Source organism: Montipora capricornis, chromosome 1 (assembly GCF_036669925.1).
Source record: "Montipora capricornis isolate CH-2021 chromosome 1, ASM3666992v2, whole genome shotgun sequence".
NCBI lineage: Eukaryota > Metazoa > Cnidaria > Anthozoa > Scleractinia > Acroporidae > Montipora > Montipora capricornis.
In genome coordinates this window covers 1,833,628-1,855,013 of record NC_090883.1, presented here as the reverse complement: position 1 = coordinate 1,855,013, position 21,386 = coordinate 1,833,628, and the positions used below count along the sequence as shown (strand labels likewise).

Sequence of the window (21,386 nt, the reverse complement as noted above, 5' to 3'; positions counted from 1 at the left end):
GGGGCAGTTATCCCAGGTATCCTTACAGTTATTTCATCAGTTATCCCTTATCCCTAAAATTATTTTGCCAGTAATCCCTTATCCCTAAAACCCCTAACAGGGCCTCATTATGAGTGGGACCTCTGTGTGTGGCAACTGGTTTTCTTTAATGCCTAGCTGTAGGCAAGCCACTGGCAATCTCATGCACTCATCTTCCAGGAATGTGTCATACAGTACTAGTTATTGGTATGTTTGTGCTCTGTATCAAAATTACAGAATAGTGAACTGTTATTCTGTAATTTAAAGGGTTCAGAAACGTTTTGTATCCTAAAATTCTTTGACTCTAAATCCTAACACTTTCAAGGACCTCAATAATTATATATATTTTTTGCACATCAGATCTATCTTCCAGTATTTTTCATATTTAAGTTAAGATGCTGATCATCGCACTTTAATGAACACTATTCGAGCAGTAACCAAAGGAAAGCCTGAACTAACGATCTTAACTTGATTCTCTCTGCAGTTCAAATAATTTTATATGGATGGCTTTTATATAGTAACTTAAATCGTTGTGACCCAAATTAATTTATGAACACTGAATTTAAATTCAAAATTCTTATCCTTATAATAATAATAATGCTAATACCGGTAATTATTTGAACTCAGGACACAATTTTATATACAATTTTGACCTGTAAAATGCAGTAACAGAATGACCCTGATGCATATAGGGCTGGAGAATCTGCAAGCCAGTGAGTCATGCAAGTTTCACATCTAAGTCTAAGAACCTATTTCAAATTATAGCACGGAGCAGTATTTCAGTCTAAGCACCCATTTTAAGTAATGGTCCGGCTAAGAAGCAGGCAGAAAAACAATAGCCCGCGGCAATAGCGTCGGTTAGTTAAAATGTGCCAACATTTTTAATCAAATTAAGTTCGGCTGTTCCCATTGGTGTAAGCAGCTAAAAGCGCGAAATTTGAATTTCAATGAAAAATGTAATCGACTTGCCGTCTAAAAAATTAGATTCTGTTTCGTAGAACAAATCATTATGCCTTCAAAAACTATGTTTGTAAATATCGTCAAGATTCTATGCGCCATTTGCCGATTGGCGAATGGCGCATAGAACAATGCCCAAATTTGGCCGAGAGACAGAGATCAAGGGCATGGGGAAGAAGAAATCCAAAAAAGGCTTTTTTTTCATTTTTTCTCATCTTTTTTCGACATTTTCCGATATTAGCCAATCAGATGCCTCGATTGGAGCAGCAGCTTCTAAGTACTTTTGCCGCTGGGCTGCCTGCTTCTTAGCCGGACCATTACTTAAAAAGGTTAGCTTTCAATAACTGTGTGACTCGCATTTTGACTCACAAGTACATTTGCATTTTCAGTATGAAAAGTTACATTACACCAGTATGAAAAGTTACATTAATTTAATAGCAGTATTTGGCTACCCAAGTACATTTACCAGGCATTATTATTGTATAATCTGACACTTACAGCCTTTCTTGATCTTTTCGAATTGTTCCTGGGTGGCAAGGGAAAGCAATAACTGCATTTGCTGGAGGTTTCATTGCAGCCAATCCTTGCAGAACACCATTAAGATTGTCACTAACTAGACCATTCTCATGAGCTCCATCAATTATTACTGCTTGCATCTGAGAAAAAAAAAGATTCCTTACACTTCAAGCAATCACATCTTGTCTAGCTCTTATCCCCTTACAATGAGAAACATTTTTTCATTGCTTCCAATTGCAAGTGGATAAGAGGTCTGCATCACCTCCTGCAAGTAGTACTTGCCAGGATAATTTTTAAACTACATGTACACTTAGTCTTTGGTAATATGCAGTTCCCGCCTCCCCCACTCCCAAAAAAGAACCTGAAACTAATGCCTCAGATTTTTAGATTAAGGATGTTACAATACCAACATTATTATTATTATTATTATCATTACTATTACTGTTGTTGTTGACTGGAGGCATGGCAGATGAGTGTAAACGATTCCACGGTAGACTCGCTGAACTTATGGCCATAAAGAAAGGAGAAGGCTATAATACAACCATGTCATGGATTCGGTCAAAAGTATCCTTAATTTTGCTATCTTGAGATAAGCCATATTATGTTTGAGAGGCTCACGTAGGAGAAAATGCAAACTGTTAAATATTCAGGACACTGAGTTTGAGATTATTATAAAAACATTTCCCAAAATTCTCTATTTTGATGTTATTGTAATAAAGTTTTTTCAGTATATTTTTTACAGTAATGGTAATGGTAGTGATTATTATTATTATTATTATTATTATTATTATTATTATTATTGATCTCGTGACAATTGAAGAAGATATGAAATATAAATTTTAAAGCAGTATTTTTTAATAAGTTTTGAGTCCAAATAATAATTAGTGTTTTTTGAATTATTGTTGTTAACATTGTTGCTATCATAAATTATTATAACTACAAAAGTTACAGTGACTAACATAATTTTTACTCAGTTGTGCCACAAGCCAGTTGATGTTCAAAGAACTGTGCATGAGATCAGCTCGTGAAGGTGGAATTTTCAAGTCCGCTGGAAGCAGGTAATTTTCACTATTTATCTGAAAATTAAATAAAAAGAGACATCCAAAGTAAGGATCTACAGGTCATTAATGTATTGTAAATTAATAAGTCATTTTCAAAATTGCAAGCTGGCCATAATTTATTTCTTTTAGTTACAATAAAATAATATGATACATGTATAATCAAGGTTCATAACGGGTAAAAAGTTAAAGGTAAAGTGACTTTACTTAATGTTGAGGGGGAGGGAGGGGGAGAACTCGAGATATCCCTGGGTGGGCAGGTGCGGTGCGGCCCCTCATACCCTGAGCCTGTTTAAGACAAATATCGCTGATTTTCCTACTCTGCTTAAGACAGAATTCCGATTTTTGATACCCTGTTTAAGACATTTCACCCAGTTTAAGACAAAATTTAATTTGATAAATCGATACCCTGATTAAGACAAAAAATGATAACTTCGATACCCTGTTCAAGACAAAAATCCCGAAAAACATACCCTGGCTGGCAGCACGTCCCCCCAGGGATATCAATGGGGGTATCAATGGAAGCCAATGGTGCAACCTTTACCCTCCACACTCTGTCGATGCTCTGTTTTTCAGGTATTAATAGCTAAAGCTACACAGATCAGAGGAAAGTGAAACAGATGGTAGCACCACCCAGGATTGAAGTGGAGACCTCTTCCTCCGAACTAACTGAGCTACGCATGCTCAGCTACAAATATTTATAATGTGCAAAGCACTTTCCTTGCATATCTTTGAAATATTCATCCTCCATTTTTGACAACCTCTACATCCACTCAAAAACTCTGCTCCCCATGCACCAATATAACCACAAGAGAAGTATTAAAAGTAATTGCAGGGTGAGGAATACTGCAGTTGGGTGTTAAATATATTCTATATACAAGGCTAAAAGTTAAAAAAATAAAATATTCAAACCAAACGTTTTCGGCTGTTTGCCATCATCAAATGGGTGACCGTCCGCTCATACATTTATATCTTATGTAATTCCCAAAGGGAAAAGTTTGGAGACATAAGAAATGACTTGTTTGTTCAAACTGGGGCGGAATTGTTGGATCATTAGCCCCTCGACGATCCTACGCTTGTGAAAAGTCTGTGCCGAGGAGAGAACACGCCAAGTGAAAGCATGTGATGGGTTTTCTCGCAGGTGTTTTGCAGGTGTTTTGCAGGTTCGTACTGCTAGGTTTCGTACAGTCTCGCCAATGTAATCAACGCCACAAGAACAATCACCTTAAGTTTGTAAACAACTTTGGATCTGTGAGAGTTTTTGTCTTTGTTGTTAAAGAGGGTTTTGATTTGCCTTGTTTGCGACAGGATTATAAAAATAAAATTGAAATTAGTGAACTTGTTGAGTTTTTCAATAAACGTCTTACTGAGTTTTTCGCTTTTACCGCAAAAAGGGAGCTTGATGAAAACTTTCTTTCGTTCTTCGAAGAGAAAATTCGGAATGATGTTGTCATCTTGGGGCGAGTCGTTTAGAAAGTTGTTGATTGTATGTGAAATAAAACGTTTCGGATAACCTGCAATGATGAAAGAAGTTTCTAGAGTTGTCAAAATCGGTAGAGATGCGTTTGGCTCTGTGGAGTGCGCTAGTGATGCAATTCCTTTTCCACTAGGTAGGGACCTCAGAACTTAAGGTGATTGTTCTTGTGGCGTTGATTACATTGGCGAGACTGTACGAAACCTAGCAGTACGAATTGCGGAGCATTCAAATCCTGCTCACACTTCTGAACCTGCAAAACACCTGCGAGAAAACTCATCACATGCTTTCACTTGGCGTGTTCTCTCCTCGGCACAGACTTTTCACAAGCGTAGGATCGTCGAGAGGCTAATGATCCAACAATTCCGCCCCAGTTTGAACAAACAAGTCATTTCTTATGTCTCCAAACTTTTCCCTTTGGGAATTACATAAAATATAAATGTATGAGCGGACGGTCACCCATTTGATGATGGCAAACAGCCGAAAACGTTTGGTTTGAATATTTTAATTTTTCAACTTTTAGCCTTGTATATAGAATATATTTTACTAAGCGAAACATTATGGACATCATGGGTGTTAAATAATAATGGAGTACTGGTAAGCGTGAAATGAGCATAAACATCAGCAAAAGAAAAGGAGCTTCTTCCGGTATAATTTAAGAATACGATCCCACCAACACGTCGGCCAACAACCAACCGACATACGACCGACACGTCGGCCGACACACTACCGACGCGTTGGCCGACACACTACTGACGCGTTGGCCGACACACTACCGACACGTTGGTCGAAACACTGTCTCGATCCACCACATCTTCATTCCTGTCTGACCTGTAAGCTGGAACATTCACTGGGGAGAAGGCATACAAAGGGTACAATGTATATGTCAACTCTCCCAGATTATCTGGGTGCATTATCATCCAGGTTCCTGAATGAATCTCCTGCTCTCTTACATGTATATGGACCACCAAATTTCCCACACAAATGTGACTTTAAACCTTTGCCCTGCTGTAAGCTAATATTTTAGTCCTAAATTTTCCTGGAATCCACGAATTTCTGACTTCTGGTTGTGCCAACTCAAGAGTTCATTTTATGCAGCATTTTAACAGTATGGCAGTAGATTTTCTTGCATATGGAAGGAGCTCTTATGCTAGAAGCCCTTGGATCCATGATCAGGCACATTAGAAATTTTATGGCTGAAAAGATAAAAATGATACCTGGCTCCTTAGTCCACTTTTTCAGGTGGGCGGTGCAATTCGATACTGAGGGGACCCCTCCACCATTTTTTTTTAAGGGAGAGAGGGTTAATTTATGGGGTGTCAAGTTCTGGGTTGGCCCAATTCCTGAGGGAAGGGGGTGGGTACATTTTAGGGCGGGTTGATACAAAGAAGAAATCTCCAGGTTTTAGATTTCCAGGAGTTGAGGAAATTCAACTTACATGCACTGTAGCGCCGACAAGATAAACAAAGGACATAATTTTTCCAGAATCCTTGCATTGCCTCAGATATGAACGAACTGTGTGGAGCAAATCTGCTACCTTGCATTGGCGTTTGCAAATGACTAATAAGCCAAAAAGAAAAAAAAAACAAACAGTAGTTTTACAACTGCATGGTTCTGATTGTACCAGTCTGGTCACTTTGTTGGTTTTGTAGCTTATATGTGAAGCTCCCTGAAGATGAAGACCCAAAAACCTGAGGCCTCCTCTCTCTTTAATTATTTTGGAAGACCCTTACCTTTTTTCTTTTAGCCTGATTATTTTGACCAATATTAATAACACCCCACCTTTAAGCTGAAATTCATCCATGGCAATCAGATTCCTGCGATAAGCAATGCGAATTTTCATAACCAAAACAAACAGTCAAAAAGCCTGTCAGATGAAAGTGGGCCTTAATTTACGCATGCTACATGCAGATACAAAAGTTCTCTTTGAGTGCTGAAAAAAAAAATGCGCTCACTCATGAAATATTCTTCAACACGAGAAGAGAAATTTGGTATCTCCAAGGGACCATGTAACATTCTATTTATTATTGTTTTTATAAACACCAATGAAATTCTAAATAATTTCACAATAACATGATTGTTATCTTCATGTGTGAAGATATCATTGTTAGGGTTTCCATTGGGTGCCCTGTACATTGTGGGTCATGTGATTTACCATAAAGTGTATAATGGTGGTACACGAGGTTTTTGTCTTTCATTAAATTCGTGGTTCTGCCATCTTGATAGTTTGTTTTGTTTGTTGTGAATACATCACAACTGGTGACAAGGTTTTCTTTGGGATTGCTTTGATCAAGCACAGGCAAGCACCAAGTACGAGTAGAAATCAAGCTGTATCAGCAAAGTGACAAAATACATGGTGGGAATGGATTGGGAGTCCTACACTGAGGAACTGGACTTTTATTTCCTTGCTAACAGAGTTTCAAACAAAGAAGGCAGTTCTGTTGACAAATTTTCCGGCAGAGACTAATCAACTAGTTGAAGACCTGGTGGGGCCAGCATTGCTAAAAGAGGATGCAGTCACGTACGAGATGATCGTGGAGAAACTGCAAAGACAATTGAAACCCGAAAAATCTGGCTGGCTGGTAGCCAGGTACAAGTTTGATAACCGTGCAAGGAATCAAGGTGAGCCAGCTAATCACTATGTAGCCACCTGGAAGCACTTAGCCACTGAATGTAAGTTTGGGGAGGCAATGCCGAACGAGAGCCTTCGCGACCATTATAGTTTTGGGCATTCATGACTCCAAGATCATAACGGAGTTGCTGAAGGTGAAATTTGCTGAACCATCCTTCGATCTCGCAGTCCAGAAGTGTTTGGCCTTAGAGCAGGCCAACAAAGACGGTCAGGTGCTTCAAGGAGAGCAGGAGCTAAGTGCTCAAGTCCATAAACTCAACCTATCTATAACCAAAGGAAGCCAAAATGTTCAACTAAATACTTATAACCTACCAAAGCAACAGGGTTTGCGGGGTAGAGACACAACGGCATTTAAGTCTTGTTACCTTTGCACAGGCTCTCACCATCCAAATAAGTCCCAATTTAGCAAAGAGCATTGTTTTCATTGTGGTATTGTTGGACACACGCAGCGAGCGTGTGCTTAGAAAACAGTTGAGGCCGGGGTAAATGTAATGAAGGGTGCAGACTCAGAAGAAAATGAAGGAGAGTATGGTGAACTTATGGCTGGTAATTCTAATAGAAAACCTTTTACCCTAAAGGTCCTCCTTGAGGGGAGAGAGGTACCCATGGAACTGGACACAGGTTCAGCAGTGTCAGTTATGAGTGAGGGGTTGTACCACAAGTCCCTACGTCATGTACCCCTAAAGAACACTACATTGAACCTGCGTACCTTCACTGGGGAGGTACACTGTAGTGAAACCACTTGGGTTTTGTGCTGTTAAAGTTGAATACAATGGGCAGTTGAAGGAGCTCCCAATTTATGACGTAGGGTGAGTGAGGGATCTACCCCTTTTGGCAGAGAAGGGCTGGAGTCCATCCAGCTGAATTCGCCTCTGTTTCAGTTAGACGCTGCTGATATTGCTCTTGCCTCAGAGGAAGTCTTGAACAAACATGCAAATGTGTTCTCTGATGGGCTAGGAATGCTTAAGAATATAAAGGCATGACTCCACCCTAAAGAGGGTGCAAAGCCCTGGTTCTGGAAAGTTCGGCCATTGGCATTGGCTCGTAAACCATAGCAGCGAAATCTCAGTCTGTCATGGAATTCTGATGTGGGGAAGTAGAGTAACTGTGCCAGCTAAATTGAGAGAGAGGGTTCTGGAAACACTTCATGAAGGGCACACCAGTATGATCAAAATAAAGGGGGTGTCTCGTGGGTATGTTTGGTGGCCAAATATTGACAAAGAAATCGAAAGTACTGTCTGAAAAATTGTGTTGGGTGTCAGGAAGCTGCGAACAATCCAGCCCTGTCACCTCTGCATCGTTGGGAGTTTCCCGCCCTTCCCTGGCAGCGGCTTCATGTGGATTTTGCCGGGTCTGTTAAGGGGAAGATGCTTATGGTGGTGATTGATTCACACAGCAAGTGACCCAAAATTTTCATGATGGATAATACTTCTGCTGAATAGACAGGTAACACACTATGCTCTCTGTTTGCCTGCTTGAGGCTCCCTGATCAAATCATGTCTGACAATGGACCTCAGTTCACATCAGGGGTTTTCAAGTCTTCCATGAAAGAAAATGGCATTGTGGAATTTTCCTCAAATGGCTGCAAGGCACAATGGCTGAGCGAATAGGGCCCCGTTCTGTACCAAGGGAAGATGAACGACCACACCTGAAAGCATCATGTAGAACAGCTTCGCCACAGCAACCTTCAGCCATTTTCAGCCGAAGTGACTGGACATTGTGTGGTTCCTGCAGCCATAGACCTAAGGAATTCCTTGGTGGTAGGGCCTACGCTGGAGGAGCCAGCACTCAGGGTCTTTAAATAACTGAGGAGAAAGTGCTGCCTTTGTAATTACATCTGCAAATGGTTAGACTCTCTAGTCTTCTCGGATAAGGACAATAAGCCGGAGGTCCCGTCTCACAACCCTTCAATGTTCATAATCCTGTGGGACGTAAAAGAACCCGCACACTTGTTGTAAAGAGTAGGGCATGTAGTTCCCAGTGTTGTGGTCTGTCTATTGTGGTGTATCATGGTCGGGAGGGTAAATGCTCAGAGATATTAGCAACACCAAGCTACTCTAAAAATCCAAGGGTAAATAAAGATGATATAAGATAATGACTGCCAGAAGTGATCCTGGAAGAGGATATACGGTACATTCCTCTGGACTTTACAGTCAACATTTGATTCAAAGACAAGGAGCCTGTTTCTACCAGAGTTGTCAGAGTTGTCAGAGTTGTCAAACCACCTCAGTGATTGAAGAGCTATGTTTGTGACTGAACTGTATGCTCACTATGAACTGTTAGAAAGTTTGGACACTAGTTTTATTGAATTTATACCATTTTGTTTTTGATCTTAATCTGTACCCTGTTTACCTCATACTTTGTAAATTTGTGGGGGAGGAAATTCTTAGGTTTTCTCTAGGGTGCCCTGTACATGTACATTGTGGGTCATGTGATCCACCATATATGGAGGTACACAAGGTTTTCGTTTTTCATTAAATTCCTGGTTCCGCCATCTTGATAGTTTGTTTTGTTTATTGTCAATACACCACAATCATGTTTTCGTGTGAAAGCTCACTTAGTATTTCATTGAGTGTTTAAAAATATTATTGCATTTCCAAAAGAAAACTTATATATTGGCATATGCTTCTCCAAAAACTAACACTCATAATTTTCAGTAGAATTTTTTGACAAACGGAGCATTAAAAAGTCAGGTCCAGCACTCAAGGATGTCGAATCAAAAGAGGGTCAAAAAATACCTTCATATCCTGCATCTTCAAGCACATCTCTCAGCTTTCGCAGCTCAGTATCATGCTTTTTTTCTTTGGAACTATTTCCACAACAACTTATAAGGAGGGCATACTTTTTCACTTCATTGTCTTCTGTTAAGAAAAAATAATGTTAACATTGTCTTGAATACATTTGGGATTGAGAAAGTTGAGAAAAATATTAAAGTTGTTCTCATTGACTTAAATTTGAAAGTTCTCTGAGACCCTGTTTCACAGTGGGTGTAAAAAAAGAGAAGCAACCACAGATACTGAACAAAAGTTACCGATTGAAGATTGAATCTCAAGGCATGGATTTAAAAAATACTGAAATGACCTTTATTGTATAATAAAGTTTGAGTTACAGCCTTATATTACCAGTAGATAAAAACTACCAATAAAATGTTGTTCTCCAATTTGTTTTATATAACAACCTTTTTTACAAGGCAAATTAAAATGAAACAACTTTGGAGAGGTGATAAGATGCTACAAACTGTGGCACAAAATTGACTTTAACCCCAGGTGTCCCAGAACTCCCCCAGTTGACAAGGAAAAAGTGTCTGGCATTAGCAAGACAGAGTAAAAACTGGTTAGTCTTGCTCCCTGGAGTGAATGCATGGGTTATATACAATGTAATTGACATGAGTGCACCAGATACATGTAAGGTCCTGTGAGATTAGACAGTTACAAAAGAGAGCTTGAATGATGTGACAACAGATCTTTCTAATGTTAAACCAAAGTTCACAAAATCATCCAATACCTGCATTATAAAAAACGTCTTCAGCGACATTATTCTCTTCTTGGCAGGGAAGCTGATGACTTTGTTTGAGGTCATCATCGTCCTCTACTTGAGTCGGCGTACGTGCATCTGGTTTTGTGTCCAGTTCTGCTTGTCCTCTACCTTTTGAATCACCATGCTCTTCCTGAACTGGACTGCAAGTAGTCACTTTGCTATTGGTATCTTTAGCACCCTGAGATTCTTGTATGGGGTTCGGTGGCAAAGGTTTCAAGTTGGTTGGGGATTTGGAACTTTCTTGACTGTATGCCACTTTCTTGGAATCTGAGAAAATTAATATTATTTTTTATTTTGAAATATTTAAAGAAACAGCTCAGGATACCACTGAGTAATATATTACAGTATTATTTCAAACCTTGCAAGAAAGTAATATTTTATTCATGAAATGAATTAGTTAGAATCAAACTTTAAGATGAAGTTTCATACATATATAATATTCTAAAAAATCCATTTCATTCCACTCTTACAGGATATACATGTAACTTGAACTGGCAAATGTGTGATAACTTATTAAACTCAGTTGGTAGAGCAATGCAGTGCAAATTCCACAGTCAAATTGGGTTTGATTCCCTTTCGCGCCTGGATATTTCAGGATTGCTGGCAGAACTGCTGAAATTGCTTTAAAGTGCTACGTACTATGCCCAAAAAATCAATCTTCTTTTTCTTTGGATTTCAAAACTGTGTCACAAAGTGACCAAAGTTTTACGCCCTGATTTTAAAAAAAGGCACCTGTAATTCTTTAACTGGAATTTCCCTATTTATTATAATTAATGGTCCACCATTACTAAGTTAAACTTTAATATTTTGAGAGAGCTGAATCAAGGAGAAAATGACGTCAAAGACTCAATACAATCATGTAGTTTAAGGATATAATACTTGTGTACACGGCTGAATTAATTTGTAGCACAGTCTTTTCAGCCTTTCAGACTATTAAACTTGACAATGTGTTTTGCATGTAATTATAATAAGCTGCGTTAAATTACACACTGACATTTTAAGCTTGTGAGTATTAATGACGTCACTTTTCCCTAGATCCAACCCTCTGAAGTCCAATTGGTCAGTTTTGAACGTGACGGACCGATATGAAATCCAAAACTTTCACTCAAAGTAAACAACCTTTGGATAAAAATCAAAGCTCAAAATTCTGCCAGTCAAGTGTTAAGCAATAAAAAAAAAGGAAATAAAAAAAAGGCAGTCACTGTGATAATTATTTTTTAATTCATAGTAGCACTTAATAACTTTCATTTCATGTCCATTCTGCAGTTAGAATATATAACAACGTAATTTCCTATATTCCAAAACAAAATTATTCAAAGATTCATTCAATTTCAACTCAATGCAAGCAATAAATTTAATTATTGATGAGTTCACATTCAAGAGGAATTGAAGCTGATTACTAAAATACTATTATGAGATGTAGAGCTTCAAGTTGACAAATATCCCGTTATAAAGGCACTTTGACTTGACATCTCTGACCCATCGCAACTGTTTGCAAGCCACATTGTATATTTTAATAAGTTAAATGTATAGGCCCCGCCCATTTTTGTCGTTTCTTTCAGCATGCCTCAAAAATTGATTGCATCGATCATATCTGGCCATTTACTTGGCTGGATACTGCATTGAAAATTAATGAATGAGACATTAAAATGTGCACACTTATTTCCAATTTTCTTGTACACTTTGCCTTGATTTTGAAAAAATGTTTCCAAAACAAGGTGGGTTAAATCGTGGGGATGATGGTACGAATTACTTCACTGTACAATCTAACTGTGAGTTAATTGAGCAAGAAAATCAAAATATATTACATGTATACAGTACGTGCCAATTTTTTTTTGAGTTGGCATTAAGATGACATTTTCATCCTGACAGCACCAGTATTTTCATACTGGAAACTAGAGTCTGATCATACTGAAGATGTTTCATTAAGTTTTGTACAGTTCCATGCAGCAGCCTAGACTCTGAGATAAAATAATAATCAACTGGCTCAGATTGATGCAGTCCAACATATCACTGCTAATATTCGAATTGAAAAATCAGAGATTATGGCAAAAGTGGGATCATTCTGCGACACTGACTTTTAGGGATATTCAAGGTTCAAGTTTATTCTTCCAAATAAAATTGGCCACTAATTATTTCATTGAACAAGGGTTTTCAATATTTAATTTGAATAATTAAGGCACAAATATACTGAAAGTTCTTGATTTTATAGGCTTTAAGATCACGTCTTAAGCCTGACAGTACGTGGTCACATATAATTATTTAGAAGAACAAGAGTTTTATGATGAAGTCACGCCGGGTGCCCCATGGTCTGTAATACACGTACTACTAATTAATTTCCCCTCCTTTATCAAAAACATACAGATTGCAATTATACACAAAAAGAAAATATATTGAACCTGAAACTTGGGTTTCTGCACTGTCTGTTTCCATCACATCTTGTGCAGGAAGCTTGCAGCCTCTGCGAATTTCATCGACAACATCCAGTCTCTGAACATCTGTATTTTTCATCAATTCCAAGAGATCCTTAACACTCTTTTTTGTTTGTATCATTATCTCAAACAGGCCTGTCATTCTCCCTTTTGCTTCACCCTCCAATTGTCTGACATCCTCAGTTGACATACCCATGGCACCAGCGACTCCTCTCCAATCATGGTTCCTGGCATCAGGTACGTTCATCATCTTTTCAATTTTTGCACGCAGACTGTAAGGGATGTCCTTAACTAGTGTGCCTGTGTGATAAATTATACATATTAACAATCAGTGTTGTCAAAATGTTTTTTTTTCTGTGGCAGCCAGTAACCACATGGAGTGTGGTTTTCTGCTGGCTGAGGAACGAAAGAAGCAGAAAACGTTTTTCTCACACACGGCTGGGAGTCTGGGTACAGGTATGCGGGGGGTTTCAGGTCACGTGGCTCGTGTAAAGTTTCAGTTTTTGTTTTGTCATCTGCCATTGCCTGACATGCCCCGCCCACCCACCTGTGAAGTACTTGTAGAATGTGTTCAGTTGAGGTGAACTTTAATATTCTCTAGCCACTTTTTTGTGTCATAATTGTAAGACAATTATGTTATGTTAAATAAATAAAGGTCAGGCTGTGTGGTTCGGCTTGGCATGGCTCCCAGCGGTGTGAGAGAAGTGGTCCCTTTGCTCACAAAATTTATGGCCAGCTTTGCTTGATTCGGAAAATTTCCAGTGTGCATGATTTCTTACGAAATTTTCGTGTTGATTGAAATCTACCAACAAATTCATAAAGTAACTCTCTGAATAAAATGATGTAATTCCCTAATACTTATTGTTGTCCCTATGCATTAAAAAAGCGATACATGTACATAGATAGAAAACTATATATTATTACAGCTTTAGGTGAGAGATTTACTAAGTATCCCCTGAAGGCTCCCCTCCCTGCTTGCCAAATTGAATTAAATTAATTAATTATTGTGTTCCAACGAATCGATGGAGGACTCATTCTAATCAGGTCATTTTACAAATGTCCCGAATATGTTTTGCAGTTATCGACTGTGGTGATAATGCACCATAATGTCCTATTTCTCCACACTGTCATAGGACCAAGCAATACAATACATTACTTAAGTGACCACTCCCCATAGGGGCTTTTCAGGGCCAATGAAACACAATCAACGAAACGACAGAACACAACAACGACAACTGTTAAGAATCCCAACTGGCCTCCTTGGTGGGCTCCTGAGAACTGAGTGTTCAGCCTTGGTATTTTACTACAACAGAGGAACTGATAATGGCTTAATTTGCATCGAATCTGGAAAAAAAATGCACAGGAAGAAGGCGACCCACAATATAATGGCAATAAGGTTAGCCTTTTTAATTGAGAATCTTTTCGTAAAAATAATTATCTCTTCAGGTCTTTTATCGGGATTCCCATACAGATCCTTATAATTTTCTTGGCTTTCCCTCACACTGAGCTTGGGGTGCCTGTGTCTCAGTTGGTCAGAGTTCGCTCTCTCAAACTGGTTGCTTCTGTGGCTAAATGAGTACCGGTAATATGGTAAAGCATCAATTTCGACCACGACTGTTGTTTGTAGATGTTTGCCTCATTTTGCTACTTTATGGCCAATATTTTGAGTGTATGAGAAATGTTGAGGTCAGTATTGCAAAGCAAAACCACCTATATTTGAACTCTTTATAGATAAGCTTATTATTGGTTAATTACTACAGCCCAATGAAAATGTGCGAGGCGTTGCCGATTCCATTTCAATCGGCACCAATTAAAACCTGTACAAACATTCAGTGAATTGGAAGAAATTGGTACCTGATTCCGTAATCTCAACAAGTTCTCAAATTGTATAAGCCATACGTGAGTGCAATTTGAGAACTTTCAGTTATTGAAAACATCACTTATGCCCATAAATCATGAAATGCATGAGCAAGTTTATATGATTTCCTATGCAAACACCATTTTGTATTTGTATCCTAAGTAATAATGACATGATGATGATTGCAGATGCTAATAAATGTAGGCTAGATCTATAATATTATAGGCTAATGTGTGGTGGGTCCTGTCTATATTCCTTACCTAGTGTGATCACAGGTGGAGATGACTGTTCTTGGTAATTTGACTCGCGACCAATCTCTGGCAATTCATGAGCATGGTTGTAGACAGGTGATTGCGGCACTGGACTGAACTTATACATTTCAGAGTCACTCGAGCTAGCAGGTGCTGAGTGTGGTGGGGGTGACAATCCTCTTCTACTAAACTGCTCTTCCATAGGTTCCTCTGAATCTGTAGGAAGACTCTGTGATCTTCTCATGTCTGGTGGAGGGTAATTAAAACAACTTTTACTTTTTGTAGAAAAGTACCACAAAAAAAGGCAAAAACAGGTCGCATAAAAACAAAAGGAAACGAGAAGCAAACCATAACGGATCAGTTGCCTTAATTAATTTAAGTAAACTTTTAAATGCTGGGAGTGATATGGAATGTAATAGAATCACCATCTTTCAAAGAAAATTATTGTTTCATTGACCCTCCTCCCCACCTAGCCTATGTGTAGTCGTACCCTACCCCCGATTTTTGCTTCGGGGGGTAGGGTACGGCTACACGTAGGCTACTCCCCACCAGGACAAATATGTTATGTCCCCGGGGTCAAGCACTTATCAAAAAATGTTGTGCAAGGTTTGGCCTTCAACATTGTTTAGGAGGTGTGGGGGAGAAAGTTGGCAAGGTTGTTGAATTGGTTTGGAATTAGAAGTAGTCTGAAGGAAAGGAAAAAAGGAAAGAATTAACTTTATTTGAAGGTTTAGGGTAAGGGTTAGGATTTGGGCCGTTGGCAAAATGTGGATCGGACTGAATTGGACCACATCGGACTGGTTCAGACCCGGATCGGACTGGACTGGATAAGATCAGATTGACAAAACTTGGACCGGATCAATGACACCAGACAATGTGCTCGAATTCTGTGCCTTTCTCTCGGGAATGTCAGTTGATGATGGGGTGTGCAGCAAAAATATCCATTAGTTTATGTTAGAGTAGAATCCCAACTACATGTATTCTGCGGGCTCTCCTTTGGTCAACTGACGTTCACTTTCTCTTGCTAAATCAGGCTATTGTGCAATTGGGACTGGGGTAAAGTAAAAAATTGTTGTCAGTTTTCATGTTTGAAGAAGAAGACCGTTGCGTATGTAGTCAATTTGCTTATTGATGTCAATTCGTCACATCATATCTTCCATAATTCTGCCTTGGAATTAGTAATCACCTCTGGATAAAAAACACTTCGACGATTCTCAATAATAAGGAGACGACTACACAAGAAAGAAAGGCACAGAATTCGACTTCTCCTGTCTTCAGCAAGTTGTCTGGTGACCATCTACTTTTGGGAGTGTTATTGATCCAGTCCAAGTATTGTCAATCTGATCCGATCCGGTGTGGCAGTGTGTACCCCCGTGACATGTGTATCCCCGCACACATATCACTAGTGATATGTGATCCCCCAAAAAACACTGAAGCTTTGTACCCGGGCCTCCAAAGGCTTCAAGGAAAACATGGAGGCTACGAGGGACAGATTTTGTGGGTTTATATTTTAAAGTTTCAACCGATCCAAAATATAAAATATATCACTGACTACGAGTACCGTGATAAGCGTAGCCCCGAGATATGTTGGGGATACACATATCACTGAACTGGCGATCTCAGTGATATGTGTATCTCCTGGCTAGCGCGCTGTCGTCTGTCTTGTTTTTAAATTTGTCAGTGATAATTGGGAATCAATAATACTTGCTGTCAGTTGATGGAATATTTCATGCACTTACGTACGTACTAGCCAGAAAAAAAGCTAGTAGCTAGTAATTTGCTAGACAGGTGAGAACGCCGATATCACTATGATTGTGGTCATCAGTGATATGTGTATCCCCAAGATATATTTTTGTTTTAATGACAATTTTGATTCCTTTACATTTCCAGTAGATTGTTTGATGTTTGCTACTGGTCCATAAGTCGTGTCTTTACAGTTCTGATTGTGGAAGATGGTTCAGTTGCAAATAAATGGTTTCTAGTGTTGGTACCTTGAAAAAATCATGTCTGATCTGTGTTCACCGATTTCCGTCCATTAACACAAGCTAGCCGTAATTAATTATTTTTTGGAGGGGAGGGGGGTGGGGGGTGGGGGATACACATATCACTGGCCGCCATATTAGAGGGGATACACATATCACTAGTGATATGTGTGCGGGGATACACATATCACAGGGTTACACATATCACTGCGACACCGGTCTGGTCCACTCTGATCCACGTTTTGCCAACGGCCAATTTTTTGAAGTAGAAACTGTGGAGCAATGGAAGGCATTGAAGAGTAAGCTGAAGCAGAACAAAGAGACAACAAGAATAGAAGGATACTGGAAGAAGAAAATACCGAGCGAGTATTATTCAACGGATAGAGAAAGCCATGGGTGGACAAAAGGCAATAATGATCTGAAGAAATTAGTATCAATTGTCTCTGAATAAATGCAAGAACAGATGGTTGTAACAAGAGGTTAGAAAAGGAGAAGGGAATTGAATATCGAATCAGCCAAATGCAGGGTACAGTACATATACGGGTAGGTTAGCATTAGGTTAGGTTAGGATTTACCCAGTTAGGTCAGGTATTATGCTCAAGTTCAAATAACAGTAGCAAGTTAATAATTAACTAGGATAAAATTCACAAATCACAGGTACATGTAGAATATAAAATTGGAAGTAACTTTTTATTTATTCAAGTCCTCCAGCACAGAGATCAACTCAAATCAAATGTTGGTTTTTGAGGAGAAAGGAAAACCGTAGTCCTCGGAGGAAAGCCTCTCGTAGCAGGGGGGGGGGGGGGGGAACCTACAGTAGGCCTAGCCCTGGTGGGATCGAGGCGAGTGTTCTCACCACAATGCCAATTAGGATGCTGCCAATCTCTTTACATAATTTCAGACTGTAGATCATAAAGATGGAAAAGTGGAGTCTTGAATTTGGAAAGCGAAGTTATCTTTTGAATATTAACAACACTGGCGAAGTGATTAAACGGGATGGATTGCGCAGAGTCTCACGCACAATATACCCCAATGCTGGGACATTGTTTGCTGTCCAACCCACGATCGAAATAACGATGTTCATAACGTGACAACTGGAAGTGTGTCGAAAGTGTGCAGAAACCTACCCTGTCCACTCAGCCTTCTTTCTTCATTTTCCAGTTCTTCGGCCAAATCATTGTGTTTGAATGCATCGTCTTTTAAAGCATCGATGAAACCCTGGAAAGCGTTTGGCCCTCGCTTCTCTAGCAAGTGGATCAAAGCTTGGGTTGCAACCGTGGGTCCATTATTTGTTTGTCTCGCTGCAATTTCTTCCTTGTCCGAAGAAGTGAAGATACGCGAAAGAAATGCCGCCAAAACCGACGGGTTAGAAATTCTTAGCATGATCGCGCTTGTTTTGTTACACAGCACTTTCTTGTGCAGTGAATCCATTTTATCTTCAATCGATCAAAAATGCGTCTCCAAGGTGTCTTTGTGTCGACTCTTCTCAGGTCAAAGGAAATAAAAATTACTTTGTCGCCCACGTCGGGTAGAAATAAGCTAGGTTCAAAGCCGTCAAAAGCTAAAAATATGCTTGGGGATCCTCCCGATAGTGAGGACCTCTTCCATTTAAACTACTTCCGGATGGTTTCTTGGAAACGCGGGAAACATGACGAAGATTTGTTGTTTCGATTCCTTGGCTTCTAATTGGTTGGTTTTTTCCTGGATTTTTGTCGAGGTGAATTGGCACATTTTCAGCACATTTTCGCTTTCCGACGCAACCTCGTTCCCAGGGTTCTCTCCTACTCGTACCCTAACCCTGGGAACGAGGCTGTTTCCGACGCTTCACTGAGAACTAGATTCAGTCTCCTCGCATAATATCTAAGTCCCGGAAACGAGGTCATTGCAAAGAGACTGGCGAAATATAAGCTCTATTTGGAGATTCCGGGGACTCTTATTTAGGCAGCATTTGCGGAAATTTTGAGTCACATAGTTCCCTGAAGTGTTAAATTCAAGCCAAGCGAAGGCAAATGTGTGGGTGTATTGACGTATATCAACGTGACTGATTCACGCTGTATTGTTTTGGAGGATTGGTGAATGTGTATGCGTTTCCTTGGATGTCAACTGCGTAAAGGCTAAAGCTAAGTAATTGCATTTGTCCTTTGTCCTGTTGTACTTTCGTATTTTGGATCAAAGACGTTGAAAACATTTGGTTCAGACGGTTATCGTTAACTTGCGAGGTGTCTTGGGCTAGCTGCGTTGAAAATGGCCGTCAAGTTTTCTGTGACGTGAAAGGTCTTAGCTTTGTCGTCGATGGTAAATTATCCAGGACGTCCCTCGTTACCCAGTAGATTCTTATGAATTCGAAGCTGCTGTAAATCGGGTATTATCTTCAATCCGAGAAGTTTTAATGGCGAATGGAACTGTGGAAGCCTTGTTTCCGTATTCATACGAGGTAAGAGATGGAAAAACCATAACATTTTCTACCGGAGAGAGGTTTACATTGCTAAACAAGACAAATAGGGATTGGTGGCATGTCCTCAGGAAAGGAACCCAGGAACCCATGTACGTCCCGGCCTCTTACATGAAAGAAATCATCAATCCAATTTACGAAAACGTGGAAAGTTTCGACAATAATCGCCCATACAATGGAGAAAGTGGAATTCACGATGAATATGGTCGAAACAATGAAATCACTGTCAGGGAAACCGACGAAGAAAGTACAATACCAGACAGGAATTACAACAGGAGTAGTTCTGCAGACCACAACAATATTTATAGAAAAAATATTAGTGTTGAAGAAGGCGTTCGAGAGACCAACTCTGTATCGGGACAGTCAAATGGAGACAAAAGTGGTGTTCCGAATGTGAAATCTCTGGCGAACGCTCTAGAAGTGGTGAGTTTATTTTTATTAAGTACTACCCACGTTTCTTCTCTCCTTTGGCTCGTTTTTATTGTTATAGCGAACCCGAGGCGAGTTTGTTTGTTGCGATGTTGAAAAATCAACAATGTTGATAAGCGATTGAAAACCGAAAATTTTGCAAACAAGTTTCGGCTTACGTTTTCTAATATAAGCTAATGGTTTGCATCTATAGGGGCTTATCATGATCCCTCTCGATCAAGATTGTTGGATCAATTAAGCTTACATATATATAAATGTTCATTTACTTTTAAATGCTCAGTTAAAACTTTTGATCCTCTGATCAAAAGAATCCACAACACGGTATGATTAAAATTCATCATCAAGCGAATTCCTTGTGACATTACAGCAAGGTTGCTGCCTAAGAAAATTTTGCGGGAGCTCCAACATTAAAAGGTAGTAGCCCAAATCAATTTTTCAAGAACCCAGAATTACTTAATTATTAACCCAGCACCCTGCACCCCCCTCGCCCAGAAGTCAGGTGGTCTTCCTTAGTTATGACAATATGAAAGATGTGAACGTGCCACAGGTAACTTACCAAAAAAACTGGTGTGTACCTTATGACAGTAAATGTTGCATTAACCCTGTAACACCCAAACCTGCCTAAACCGGCCAGACTTTTTACTCTGTCTAACGCCAGACGATTTTACTCGTCAATGAGGAACCCTCGGGAGTCAATAGGTTAATCATAATGTCTCCATTAATCACTCACTGAAAAACTGTCTCCATAACCCATCGACATCCAAAACGGCCGAAAACCGGCCAGACTTTCTATTTTACTCTGTCTAACGCCAGACTATTTTACTCTGTCTAACGCCAGACGATTTTACTCGTCAATGGGGAACCCTGGGAGTCAATGGGTTAATCACTCACTGAAAATCTAATGTCCCCATTAATTTTGTAAATGAAGTGAAAAAAGGAATCACATATTTTTCCAAGTTAATTAAACTCTGTTTATCTTCAAGATCAAGGGCGACAGTAGTCACAATTCTTGATCCTGTGCGTCACTGATCAACATTTCATATTGAATAGTAAAAGTGTACATGTACTTCAGAAAATAATTTACCACCTTTGGTATGTTTGTTTGTTAATATTTTTTCACTTGCACGTCTTAAGTGCATAAAGATCCAGGTATTGGGGTTAGGGAAGAACCATAAGCAATGAATGGGAGATACAGCATCGCATCACGGAAATGCATTTTAATTGTATCACTGAAGTGACTTCGTATTCCTACCTAATACTTGAGTTCCGAATGATGACACCAGAAGAAAAAGTCTTGCTTACCTGTTGCAAGAGCTCCACTGCTGTCACTTGGCAAAAAACCAAGTAAACCTTCAGCAATTAACGCAGGGAAAAAGGAGACTCGCATGTGAGGCATGTTGACATTTTGTAGATACAGTAGTGCAGACATCGTCCAAACAAGTAATATTTTGTTTCAGCATTTAATTCAAGGTTAAGAAATCACATTACAAATAGTATTGTACCACGTTTTACTAGAAAGTCTCTTGAGAGCTGATGGTATGACCATGTTTCTTTGGTCGCGTAACTTTCCGCAAGCTAATGCACATGAATTTAACTGCCTTTGTGTGCATAAAATAAAACGGGGAAACATGGACGCAGCATTTCGATATTTTTAGGAATCACATTGCGACCCAGTCTCCGTGCACTACCAGGAGGTAATGCAATGAAAGCCCTTATCAGTATTGACCATGTTTAGAAGTTGAAGTGTTGTTATTTGTGGAATTTGCATGGCTGCCATTCTCTCCAACATA

General features: G+C 39.4%; 2 protein-coding genes across 3 annotated transcripts in view; one reads left to right on the top strand and one right to left on the bottom strand.

The window, feature by feature from the left end:
- The window catches only part of LOC138047154 (uncharacterized), a 28,298-nt gene extending 10,083 nt beyond the window's left edge, over nt 1-18,215 (bottom strand). The window contains exons 1-8 of the mRNA XM_068894267.1: nt 17,843-18,215; nt 14,743-14,979; nt 12,592-12,924; nt 10,160-10,459; nt 9,394-9,516; nt 5,462-5,583; nt 2,451-2,567; nt 1,474-1,631 (exon numbers count right to left, since the gene is read on the bottom strand). Of these exons, the coding sequence (XP_068750368.1) occupies nt 1,474-1,631; nt 2,451-2,567; nt 5,462-5,583; nt 9,394-9,516; nt 10,160-10,459; nt 12,592-12,924; nt 14,743-14,979; nt 17,843-18,146 (1,694 nt within the window). The 5' untranslated portion in view covers nt 18,147-18,215. The remainder of the gene's footprint in view (nt 1-1,473; nt 1,632-2,450; nt 2,568-5,461; nt 5,584-9,393; nt 9,517-10,159; nt 10,460-12,591; nt 12,925-14,742; nt 14,980-17,842) is intronic.
- Nucleotides 18,216-18,599: 384 nt separating this feature from the next.
- The window catches only part of LOC138048280 (rho GTPase-activating protein 15-like), a 61,250-nt gene continuing 58,463 nt past the window's right edge, over nt 18,600-21,386 (top strand). For both annotated transcript variants that reach the window (XM_068896661.1, XM_068895303.1), the window contains exon 1: nt 18,600-19,590. In XM_068896661.1, coding sequence (XP_068752762.1) covers nt 19,105-19,590 — 486 coding nt within the window. In that variant the 5' untranslated portion in view covers nt 18,600-19,104. The remainder of the gene's footprint in view (nt 19,591-21,386) is intronic.